A 13,278-nucleotide genomic window follows, 5' to 3' on the forward strand; every position below is an offset into this window, starting at 1 on the left:
GCATTTAGCAAAGCCAAGGCTAGCTCGCTACCGCCCCACCGTCCGTACGACTGCGCTATAGAGCTTCTGCCTGGGGCTACGATACCCAAGGGGAGGCTTTATTCCCTCTCGGAACCCGAAAAACAAGCTCTGAATGAATACATAGACGCGTCACTTAAGGCGGGATTGATCAGACCTTCGTCCTCCCCTGCAGGGGCCGGTTTTTTCTTTGTGGGCAAGAAAGACGGTACCCTACGTCCCTGTATAGACTACAGTCCCCTCAACCAAATCACCATTAAGAATCGATATCCCCTTCCACTCATGGCGACGGTATTCGATCAGTTGCAGCAAGCCCGGGTTTTTACCAAATTAGACTTGCGTAACGCTTACCATCTCGTGCGCATCCGGGAGGGCGATGAATGGAAGACGGGATTCAACACTCCCCGGGGACACTTTGAATACCGCGTGATGCCGTTCGGTCTCACCAATCCCCCGCTGTTTTCCAGGCCATGATTAACGAGGTTCTGAGAGACTTTATAGACCGTTTTGTTTATGTATATTTGGATGACATCCTGATCTATTCTCCGGATATGGAGACCCATGAGAACCATGTAAAGTCAGTCCTGCAACGCCTCCTGGACCATCACCTTTACGTGAAGGCGGAGAAGAGCGAGTTCCACGTCGACACTATTTCCTTCCTTGGCTTCATCATACACCCCGGTAAGGTCCAAATGGACCCATCCAAAGTAAGCGCCGTAACCCAATGGCCCAGACCCGATAACCGCAAAAAGGTGCAGCAATTTCTAGGCTTTGCAAATTTCTACAGACGTTTCATCCGAGGTTTCAGTGCCACAGCGGCCCCGCTGCATGCTCTGACTTCTCCAGCCGCCCCCTTCCGTTGGACGGCGGAAGCAGAGGCTGCCTTCCAGGAGCTAAAGAGGCGATTCAGCACCGCCCCGATCCTCACACTGCCCGACCCCTCTCGTCAGTTCGTGGTGGAGGTTGACGCCTCCAGTCGAGGAATCGGCGCCGTCCTGTCCCAAAGGTCACCAGAGGACAACAAGCTTCATCCGTGCGCCTACCTGTCCCGGCGGATGACCCCCGCCAAACAGAACTACGACGTGGGTGATCGAGAATTGTTGGCGGTGAAGCAGGCGCTCGAGGAGTGGAGACACTGGCTGGAGGGAGCCCAACAACCATTCTTAGTATGGACGGATCATAAGAACTTGCAGTACCTCAAGAACGCAAAACGGCTGAACTCACGCCAGGCTCGTTGGTCGCTCTTTTTCAACCGTTTCAATTTCACCCTGTCCTACAGACCGGGAGCAAAGAACGTCAAACCTGATGCCCTGTCCCGCGTCTACAGTCCGGATCCGGAGGCCAAGGAGCCCGAACCCATTCTTCGTCCTCACTGTGTGGTAGGGGCCGTTACCTGGCCCGTAGAAGACCAAGTAAAGCAGGCCAACGGTGACGCACCACCCCCTGACAACTGCCCGACGAATCGTCTTTTTGTGCCGCCCGAGCTGCGTTCCCGAGTCGTCCACTGGGGACACACCTCCCGGCTCGCCTGTCATCCCGGCGTTCGACGAACCCTGTACGTGGTGCAGCAGCGATTCTGGTGGCCCTCCATGGCGGCCGACGTCAGGGAGTACGTGGCAGCCTGCTCCGTCTGTGCGCGCAACAAGAACACCCCCGGCACCCGGGTGGGGTTGCTGCAACCCCTCCCCATTCCCTCCCGTCCCTGGGCCGACCTCTCTGTAGATTTTGTCACTGGGCTTCCCGTTTCCAAGGGGAAGACCACGATACTCACTGTGGTGGACCGGTTCTCCAAAATGGCCCATTTCATTGCCCTGCCCAAATTACCCTCAGCAAAGCGAACAGCCGAAGTCCTCATGGACCATGTTTTTAGAGTACACGGATTCCCGCGGACTGTCACATCGGATAGGGGGCCCCAATTCGTGTCTCGCTTCTGGAGAGAGTTTCTGCAGACACATAGGAGCCACCGTGTGCCTCACTTCAGGCTATCACCCAGAGGCGAACGGCCAGGCGGGAGCGCGTCAATCAGCAGCTGGAAACAGGCCTCCGCTTGCCTGGTGGCCCAGAACCCCTCCTCCCTGGAGTAAGAACCTGATCTGGGTGGAATACGCCCATAACTCCCTCCCTACCACTGCTACGGGGATGTCCCCTTTCATGTGCGTCTTTGGCTATCAGCCCCCGGTCTTCCCTGACAATGAGCCAGAGGTGTCGGTGACCTCGGCGCGCGCCGTGGTGAGACGATGCCGTCGCATCTGGGCGGCGGCGCGTGCCACGCTGGTCCGCCAGGGGGACCGAGTGAAGAAGATGGCCGACCGGAGACGACGGGCCGGCGCCCTGCCTACCAGCGGGGCCAACGGGTCTGGCTGTCCGCTCGGGATCTTCCGCTCCAAGGTGGGCTCCAGAAAGCTAGCCCCCCCGTTTTGTGGGGCCTTTTCCCCATCTCCAAGGTCGTGAATCCGGCCGCTGTACGGCTTCGCCTGCCCCGGTCCCTCGCTGTGCATCCCACCTTCCACGTCGGGAAGATCAAGCCGGTCAGGGAGAGTGAGATGGTGCCGGCTCCCGAGCCGCCTCCGTCTCCGCGGACTGTGGGGGGTGGGCCTGCATACACGGTCAAGGAACTACTGGACGTGCGCAGGAGGGGACGGGGCTGGCAGTACCTGGTCGACTGGGAGGGTTATGGGCCGGAGGAGCGGCAATGGGTGCCGCGCAGTTTTATCTTGGATCCCGGTCTGCTGGACGACTTCTATGCTGCTCACCCAGATGCTCCTGGTCCGTCTGGGATCCGGCCCTAGAGGGGGGGGTTATGTCATGCTGTCCGGTTTTGTAGGTTGTTTTGTTTTGTCTTGTCCGTCATGTGCTAACTTCCTGTTTTATTTTGTACATCACATTCCGGATCACTGGTCCTTCCGCTGCACGCTCGTTCACTTGACCTCCCCGTTTGTTAACCACGTACACCTGTGTCGTCCGCCCTGATTGTCTGCACCTGTGTCCTTCCCCTTCTGTGTGTGTATTTAGCCTGCGTCTTCCCCTTGTCCTCTGCCAGTGCGTCTTGCAAGCCATGACCACCAGCGACTCCATAGCCACGGATTTAGCCCTTGATTGCCTTGCTCACAGAGACCTTTTGTCCACGCTTTGTGGATTGTGCGTGAGACCTTGCCTTGGTTTTTTCCTCAGTTTGAGGCACCTTTGTTTTTGCCCTTTTTCCCTCAGTTTGAGGCACCTTTGTTTTCGCCCTTTTTCCCTCAGTTTGAGGCGCCTTTGTTTTTGCCTTTTTTCCCTCAGTGTGAGGCACCTTTGTTTTTGGAGCGGTCATCCGCCGAAGAAATAAATCACCTTGAACTGTCGAAACTCTGCGTTCGAGTCCTCTCCCTGCCTGAGCCTGACAGTTATATCAGATGTTTTGCTACCTACTTCCTTATCTCATGATGATTACATAATATACTATCTGGGATTGCATAACTGTCTAGTGTTTGTATTTTCCGGCGCAAAGAGCTTATCCTTGCACTCTTTTCATTTTAAAGCAAGGGCTCAGCCTTGCACTTCAGATGGTGTCAGTAAGGGGGTGCTCTCAATTATATGTGTGTCTTGATGCAAATCTGCAATCAATTTACTCTCGTGTAAATCATACAGTAATACCTCTACTTACGAACTTAATTGGTTCCACAATCGGGTTTGTAAGTAGAAGCAATGTTTTCCATAGGAATCAATGTAAAAGCAAATAATGCGTGCCGGACTATCCCAAAAGTTACACTTTTTGCACTATTGCTCTGTGTAAAACACACAGAACATCATTTTTATTTTTGCTTTTTCAAACCTTTATAACAAAAAAATGAATGTCACTTATTCTTGACCACCTAACTTGCGTGGGGAGGGGGAACCTGTTCTAATTTTCTACACTTGCTAAAGAAATACCTCAGAAGACACACAAAAAGTCAGACTAATAAATTATTGTATGCAACGTGCTCACATACTCGTCATTATTTTTTGGTGCAATTATTGGGTTTTCCGACTGTGTGAGTGGTCATTGAACGCACCAAATATTTTTAATGATTAATAATTCAATAAATGAAACATCTTTGAAAAGGTGAATTACTATATATTCCATTTGAAAAGTTAAACTGATAAAATAGAATAGCGATACAACTAATATGAATTACGATTACCACTTAGTGTGCAAATCTCAAATCAAATCTCAAATCAAATGTCTATATCGTGCACCCCTAATTCAAAGCCACCCACCCGGTCAGTTACAGTTTTGACTATCAAATCAGCACCATTATTAGTTCATACCTGTCCTGCAAAGAAGCCACAGACGCCAATGATGCAGAGTATATTAAAGACTGCTGAGCCAACAATAGTGCCCACACCCACGTCATCTTTGGTAACAAACACTCCTGAAGTGAGAAAGTGAGCCAAGTTAGACACAAAACACACACACACGTGCACGCACAAACATGCACGCATACACCTGCTCATACATGCAGTTTATACCCAGATAGATACAATACATACAGACCTCAATTACATGCATGCCTGCATACATACATTCATACATACATGCATGCGTGCATTTTACGTATTTACATACGTATGTATGCACATACATACGTACGTATGTACGCACATGTACGCACATACATATATAGTACATATGTATATAAATCCATACATAAATCCATACATACGTACGTAGTACGTACTACGTACGTATGTACGTACGTATGTACGTACGTATGTACGTACATACGTACATACGTGCATACATGCATACATGCATGCATGCATGCATGCATGCATTCGTACATACGTACATACGTACATACATACATACATACATACATACGTACGTACGTACGTACATACATACATACAGAGACAGACACGAATACAGTGATCCCTCGTTTATTGCTGCCAATTGGTTCCAAGACGATAGGTGAAAATCCGTGATGTGGAGTCAATATTTTTACGATTTCGCACAAGACTTTTATGATTGTATTTTTAAACACTTTATTGTATTTTTAAACACTTTATTGTAGTTTTAATTTTTTTTTAAACATTTTAAAGTTAAACTGACTTTTACAAACATTCTTTAGGTCTTCACTAAAACTCACAAAGTCACCAAAAAACTACTGTAAATATATCACGGCTCCGCTCTGCTCTCGCCGTGCTGGCCGGCTGATGCGCCCCCACGGACCAGCACAAGGGCATATCCAAAGCCTGTTTTTATGATTTGCTCTGGACTCTGTTTGGCTCGACCTTCTGCCTGTCCCCGACCAGGAGCTTGCTATGCCCATCTACTTGGATGACGCACGACGCGCACTCGCTGACCGGCGCGCCAGCTTGCATCGTCCGGCTCATCAGCTTGCCTCGTTGTCCTGCTCTGCCGGCATTCCAGCCCTCTTTGTCTCCTTTTCCCTCTTCCCCAAATGAAGAGCCAGTGTTGCATTTTTTTGTCCTGCCTTGTTAGTGACAAAACTACACGCAAAGCAGAGATGCTTCTGATTCTGCTGCCGCGAACAAAGTGGAAGAATGGATACGTCGTAGGACTGCGGGAGGCTGAGATAAAGCGGAGTTAGAACTGCTCTGACAGCTCTAAGCCAATCAGATCAACATGTTCCTATTGGTCCTGTCTCCTCTACCGGCCAATAGTGTGCTCTACAGTCATATGGGCAGACAAAGCCCGCGAAAAAGTGACGCCGCAAAAAGCCGCAATAAGTTACGATGCACTAAAATATCCACAATATTTAATGTTCTTAAAAAATGCGATGCACTGAGGCCGTGAAAGGGGAACCGTCAAATAGCAAGGGATCACTATAATTACATTGTATGCAATTATTTAGTGTACATGCTACACATGTCATGTTCCAGCTGATTCTATGTCTTCATACCAATGATGGAGGTGAAGAGCTCAGGAGCTGAGCTGCCTGCGGCCATGAAGGTTGCACCTGCCACATCCTCACTGAGATGAAGATGCTGCAAAACCCGGGATACAAAAGAGTGGTTATGAATTGGAGGTATTTGCTGTTACTAGGCATTTCTGCTTTTTATTACATTATTGAAGAGAATGACAGATGAGTGCTGGTCTCAATGACTTTTGGAAGTCGAGACCGAAACAAGATCATGACCTTCATCATAGACCAGTCTCAGGATACTAACACGACCAAATTCAAAGTCAGCAGGTATAGGCTACAGTTCACTTGTGATCCTAATGAGCAGTAGCTGTATAGAATATGGATGAATGGGCGGGCGCACACCTTTGTACAAAATGTACTTCTGCTGAGTGTTTTGTATGTCTTTGTAGGTGTACCACCCCCTCAACCGTTTTTCATCAACCTGAACTTTTTTTGATGCAACGGTTCTCACCTACTAAAATTTGGTGGGAATCCTGATGATAAAAGATTGAGATAAGTCATAATCAACACAACAGACAGATTGGTTTATCCACAGAGGTATACCTCACATATCTTCTCCAGGGAGGGGACAAAGTAGTCATCACAGACCATGGCTAGGGCACAGAACATGTAAATAGTCTGGGAAGACAAAGTGGTCAAATTAATCATCAGTAAACATAACTATTTTGCCAAACGGGATTTTAGTGTTAAGCATTCCAAGTCCAAAGGCTTTGGCGTGAACATATTTTGATTCATTCATTGATATTTTGCTTCAGCCCTGTGACTTTCTCCATACGTTGTTTTTTCTTTGATGCATCCATTGAATAACAAAAACGAATGCAGCCTTGCTCCTACAGCTACATGAATTTCATATGCACCATGAAAAATAAATCAGGAAATGAGGTAATTGATGCTGGTAAAGACAGGGAGCTCATGCACACGTAGCACAGTGCATAAAGGGATCATCAATTCAACATGAATAATCTAACTGAATAATTACGTCTCAAAAAGCAGGGTAAGATTATGGCAATTTGTAAATCATATGGACAAAAAATAAATACCTTATTCATTAGTAAAGGTAAAAGTTGATCTAAAAAAAGAAATTAGATTTAATTCATGATCAGCACTGGCATTAATGGAAAAATGTTATATGAGTTACTTAAAAATCCGTTTGCTATGTTTTACAGTGCTGTGGGTGAAATGCACTCATAGTGCTTATCAATTTCCTTAGTACATTTGTAAAAAAAAAATTGCGTTCCCAAAAATTTAAACATAAAAAATAATCAACTCGGAGAGCTGCTTTAACCTTTAAAATATTCAACTGTCTGTTCTTCTTTTCCAAAAAGTAACGTAGACACATTAAGCATATTGGTCTTTTTTTTAAGTTTAATCATTTTAAAATGATTGAGAATAGATTTATTTTATTGTGTGTGGGAACAAAATGATAGTGATGTGGTTGGACATTTAGTGTTCTGAACACTGCTCTCCTTTCTTGAGCCTCTGTTAATGTCAGCTACTCAAACATCAGCACACAACAAGCCACAATCACACAAAGTGTTGAAAAAAGCTGAAACACTAGATATGGTGAAACTGCAAATCTATAATATATAATATAAACTAAATCTGTGGTATTTTTGCAATGTTACATCAATTTTATAATATTTCAACTATATTAATAATAATTGTTATTATTATCATTAAAATTAAAATTAATTTTGATAGTCAAAGCCACCTTGCCACCAACATTCTAGCACAGGGGTCCCCAAACTTTTTCCTGTGAGGGCCACATAACTTTTCCCTTCTCTGATGGGGGGCCGGTGTCAGTTTGTAACAGAAAAAGTGTGACGATCGTAGGGGAGCTTAAAAAATTTATTGTTTTCCAGAAAGCCACATATAACCAAATAACGGTTATTTAATAACCCTTTCCAGGTTCTTTACAGAAAAAAAGTCAGGAAACAAATAATAACACTATTAATGAAATAAATAATAACTAAATAACCCTCTCTGAGTTCTTCACAGAAAAAACAGGAAATAAATAATAACTAAATAACTCTCTCTGGGTTCCTCATAGAAAAAAAAACCATGGAACATTAACTTTCTGTTGTGCCATGCAAAATCTTAACAGATAAAAGTTCAGCTCAGTTGTCAGAGCAGAATCTCTCTGACACATATGAGCAGTCTCTTAAAGTTCTTGTGTTCCTTCCTTATAATCCTTTTGTAGGTTCCAGTAGGCTTGTAGACACCGCTGTCTTTTTTGTTAAAGTTTGCTAGTGCGTCATAGTCTGGAGTAAAATTTGTTGTGGCAATTCTTAGGCGAGATCCGAGGTGTTGGTCCGTTTACCTCGATCTGTGACGGTTTGATGTTGACGTTCATGTGGCTGAACGTCACATCGCGTACGTCGAGCCAAATTGGCCACTCTCTTTTAAACGCTCGGCACTGTGTCCACCTTGCTTTTCCTTGGGCGACTCATTTTAATGGAAGGATTCCAGGGGAAGGTTTGTGGGTGGCTTTAGCGCAAAACTGCATCTGAAAGCTCAGCGCGCGAATTACAAGAATGCTGTCGTCACAGCCCACGCTCTAAATTCGGGACTGATACAAATAGAGCGCGAGTGCGCCATGTCCGTACGACTGAGTACGTACAGTGTACGTCGTACACGCACTTGTGAGTGTGCACCGAGCTTTCTGACACGGCTTCCGGTAGTAAATGCGCAGGCGAGCGCTTCCCCATCTACTGGGGAAACGCAGTCATTGCAGGCAAAATGACCAAAAAAAAAAGTTTAATAATACAATTTGTTCAGGGTTGGCGGGCCGGATTAAACGGTCCCGTGGGCCGTATCCGGCCCGCGGGCCGTAGTTTGGTGACCCCTGTTCTAGCATATTACCTGGTTTATTGTTTAAAATGTAAAAATACTGATCTTATAAATTGATAAAAGCGCACTCATGAATTATACAGAGGTATGGTTAACTTACACACAACACATGCAAGGCCACTGCTCCTTCTGTTCTCTCTTTGTTTGTGAACAGGTCTCGGGGGAACTCGTGTAGAGCTGCAAAAATAAGAAACATTCCAAAGAGTTAAAGAGAAGGTATTGTGTCTCTATTTAGTCTTCATTTGCATTCATAACGGTATTATACGTCACACAAAGTTCTGTGTTTTTGGTGGGGGAAACAGTGACGTGATGTAAATCTAGTTAGGATGTGTATGAGTTTGGGTTTGGCAAAAATCTGAATGATAAGGGACTTCAACCCTATCAAATAACGGCCTTTCAATTGCTGTTCTTGTGTCAACTTATGGTGACATATGTTTGAAATATTTTATGTTCAGATCCCACACACCACTCAGTGGAGTGAGAATGTAGCACCACATATTACATAACGTAATTTTCGGACTATAAGTCGCGTTTTTTTTCATAGTTTGGGTGGGGGGGCGACTTATAATGAGGAGCGACTTATATGTGAATTTCTTCAAAACTTTTCCAAAAAAAAAAAAAAAAAAAGTGAAACCGCGATAAACGAACCGCAATGTAGCAAGGGATTACTGTCATTTGAATTTCAAGTGACGTCAGCAGCGCGGCACGGCGTGGCGCGGTGGTCGTTTACAAAAAGGACAAAGATTGATCACGGGATGACGAAGATGACGAAGGGCCCCACGTACTACCGGCATCATTAGCGGCTTTGTTTCTAAGTGACACGGAGGACGAAGAGTTTGAAGGATTTAAGGATTTGGAGTGACACAGAAGGTTTGAAAAACTATTATGGCTTTTACGCACGCCCGGTCCTACTCTACGGAGCTCTCTTTCACCTCCGTGGATAGAAGTCGGGGGCCGGCGCTCGGCCGGGTGGCTGTCCGGGGACAGTGGATGGGGCTCGGTCATGGCTTTTACGCACGCCCGGTCCTATTCTATGGATCTCTCTTCCACCTCCGTGGCTGGAAGTCCACGCCGCCACACGCCTGGAAGTTTGTTTTGTTAAATAAAGAGCCGTTTACCAAACCCACGTCTTTCCTTGTACTTTGTTAACGCCACAATATAGTTATATACTAGATCTGTGGAATAACGACGAGGCTGACGTCAGGGCACACGCGCGGCGTTGTTGACAAAGGACGAGGAATTTGATCGATGGATTTAATGATTTAGAGTGCACAGATGGTTTGATAATATTATTGCTTATTTAATAGTTATTTGATATCTAATTTATATATCGTTATATGGGCCTGTGGAGGCGGCTCGGTGGCGCACTGGGTAGCACGTCCGCCTCACAGTTAGGAGGGTGCGGGTTCGATTCCACCTCCAGCCCTCCCTGTGTGGAGTTTGCATGTTCTCCCCGGGCCCGCGTGGGTTTTCTCCGGGCACTCCGGTTTCCTCCCACATCCCAAAAACATGCTTGGTAGGCCGATTGAAGACTCCAAATTGTCCCTAGGTGTGAGTGCGAGTGCAAATAGTTGTTTGTCTCTGTGTGCCCTGCGATCGGCTGGCAACCGGTTCAGGGTGTCCCCCGCCTACTGCCCGTTGACGGCTGGGATAGGCTCCAGCACTCCCGCGACCCCCCGTGGGGACTAAGCGGTTCAGAAAATGGATGGATGGATGGGCCTGTGGAATATTTTGAAGTGCAAGCGCCGTCAGCGGCGCGCACCCATTGTTGACAAAGGACGATCGATGGATTTAATGAATTGGAGTGACACAGATGGTTTTATAAACGTGTTATGTATGTAATATTTTTTTTAATAACTCTGAATGTTACGTCAGGCCCGTTCTCAGCTCTTCGTTTGTGTTTGTCACGTTAGCATACCTATCGTTTAGCCTGTTGTTGCTCCTTCATGTCTGTTCTTGGTGTTGGATTTTGTCGAATACATTTCCCCAAAAATGCGGCTTTTACTCCGGAGCGACTTATATATGTTTTTTTTTCACGTTATTGTGCATTTTACGGCTAATGCGACCTGTATTCCGGAGCGACTTTTAGTCCAAAAATTACGGTACCTGCAAAAAGAGAAATTAGTATATGCAAGTCATTTATGTGCAAATAATAAGAAAGTCACTTTCAAGTTTTAACCAATCCAACGTTACTGCAGCGAAAATCAAGCAAGTCGAGTCCCAAATAAATTTCAAACAAGTCGTGTCAAGTCATTTAATGTAATAAGCATGTCATGTGAAGTCATACAAACTTTCCCACTGTTGGAAAAAAGTGTACATATATGTTATCATGCGTTCTCTTATATTATGCTTTACTGCAATATTAATATATTACCGTGATGTTTTACTAACAATGGTACGCCGAGTACGTGCTTGCTGCGCTTGCCTTGTTGTTCTTTTGTTTTACCACAGGAGAGGTGAGAGGTTACAACTGGGTCAGCAGGATGCAGCTGCAAAGAAACCGTACACCTTGCATCGTTCTTTCAATGAAGCGTCTAGCAAACATCGAGAGGCGATGAGCGATTGTCACCGCAACCACGCGTTCTTAATGGAGCGTTAAGCAAGCTTCTGATTTCCTGCCTAAGTGGTTGCTGAACTCTTGATACCTCATCCTGTTTCCATTAAGTATATCACTTTGCGTTTTTTATGTTTACGAAGCAAAGCCCACACGCTCCCCTCCCTCAGGGGCCTTTGTTTCGGTTTGTGGGTAGGGCAACCCCAAATAAAAAGAGCAAGGAGGCAGACAGATCTTTAGGAGTAGTGAGATGGTTGTAAACTATCTGTACTGCCCTCCTTGCGCAAGTTAAGACTCAATCTTCCGTCTCACTTGTGTTTGTCCGCTGATACTTTTCTCTAAACAGTGATTCAGTCAGCGAATTAAACCTGACAGAAATTGGGGGCTCGTCCGGGATCTCTACAGGCCCTGAACGTCGTCCGGCGGGACTTCTCGACGCAGGCAAAAATCCTCGGCCGAGGTAAACAAAAGCCCTTTGACGGGACTGTCTCGAGCAGTCCGGCTGGACACCGAAAGGGTTGCCGAGATCATCCGAGGAAGACAACCAGCGGACTGTGAGTAGGAACATTGATTCTGCTAAGAAAAGTATGAATGAGTGGTGACAAGAGGTCACGTAAAATGAGTAGTGACAAGAGGTCACTTAAAACCTTGAGAATTCTAGACTCTGTCAAGTACAGTTAGGAACAGTTAAATTCCGCAGGGGCGTTGTGGAGCCCCCTAACTTGCACGTTAGTTAAATTCCGCAGTGGGAAGGGCGGACTCCTCTGTTATTCCTAAAAAAAAAAAACGCGCGTGGTGTGTTTGTGTACGGTTTGACTGAGAGTGATCTCAATTGAGCGCTCCTCTATATAAACACACAGGATTGTAAACAGTGGCTTTGTGTGGGTGCAGAGGCAAGAACTCTCCGCTCCCTTCGGGGAGGTGAAAGGAGACTTACCACACATCGAATTTTTAACCACTGTCCTGTGAATAAAGTTGGTTTTAGGACACTGTAGGTGCCATTCAAACTACCAACTCCAAAATTTAGAAAAATAAACCATGGGAAACTTAAATAGTACGCGAAAGTCCCTACCCCGACATGAATTAAAATGCAAGGATTGGACATTAATGGAATGGGTCGACCCAGAAAATGTAAAATATCTTGATAAATGGATAACTGATTACAACTTCGACGGTCAGTTGACCTCAAAATCATTGAATAATCTCAAGCCATTAATTAATGCCGGACATGGCGTAAACAAAAAGAACATGAATAGAAAGGGGCAAATAGGTGTGTTCTTAGTGGGCTCTATGTGGTCTTGTATGATCCTCATGAGTGGGTGTGTATATGAGTGTGTGTGTGAGTGAGATGTGTGTTCTATGGAAGAAATCAGTAATGGAGAATGTTCAGGAGGCTGTTGAGCGATAATAAGGAAATGAAGGAGTGGGCGATGGTGTGTTTAAGTTGGTTAGAGAAACTATGATGAAACAATATCAGCACGGCCTCGCTTGAGGGCCGTAGCTGAGGGTGTGGACAAATGAGACAACAAATGTTGTGTAGAAGACATTGAAAGATGTCGAATGTGAACATGACAAAGGGCGCAACAGCAAAGCTGGCCTGCCCTTTGAGAGGGTGAGACTGATAAGCGTGCCTGCGCTCGCGCGTTGTCGCGGGGCGGGGCTGTGCGCGTGGGCCTTTGCTATGCTCGTGTGGGCGGTGGGCCGGCATCATGGTTGTTGCAGGAAATGGCCGGCCTGTGACCAATCAACATTGATGCTGCGCCCCCCCCTCGCACGAGGGGTGCTATGGCTGCGGGCGAAGCAGGGAAAGTGTGAGTTTCTCAGAGAATGTTTGAATATTTGAAACAGGGTGATGCTTAAGGAAGATGTGACAATATTTGCATGAAGGATAAAAGGCACTGATGAAAAAAAAAAAAAAGTGTAATCAAAACGTCAAAATAGAGGATG

At 46.0% G+C, this 13,278-nt stretch overlaps 1 protein-coding gene across 2 annotated transcripts in view; it reads right to left on the reverse strand.

The window, feature by feature from the left end:
- LOC119122522 (sodium/potassium/calcium exchanger 3-like) overlaps nucleotides 1-13,278 on the reverse strand; it is a 51,399-nt gene that overhangs the window by 16,185 nt on the left and 21,936 nt on the right. The window contains exons 4-7 of one of the 2 annotated variants that reach the window (XM_037250816.1): nucleotides 8,878-8,954; nucleotides 6,471-6,545; nucleotides 5,904-5,988; nucleotides 4,306-4,409 (exon numbers count right to left, since the gene is read on the reverse strand). In XM_037250816.1, the coding sequence (XP_037106711.1) occupies nucleotides 4,306-4,409; nucleotides 5,904-5,988; nucleotides 6,471-6,545; nucleotides 8,878-8,954 (341 nt within the window). The remainder of the gene's footprint in view (nucleotides 1-4,305; nucleotides 4,410-5,903; nucleotides 5,989-6,470; nucleotides 6,546-8,877; nucleotides 8,955-13,278) is intronic. The other variant, XM_037250826.1, reaches the window with a different exon arrangement.

The sequence above is a fragment of the Syngnathus acus genome, chromosome 1, assembly GCF_901709675.1.
Source record: "Syngnathus acus chromosome 1, fSynAcu1.2, whole genome shotgun sequence".
NCBI lineage: Eukaryota > Metazoa > Chordata > Actinopteri > Syngnathiformes > Syngnathidae > Syngnathus > Syngnathus acus.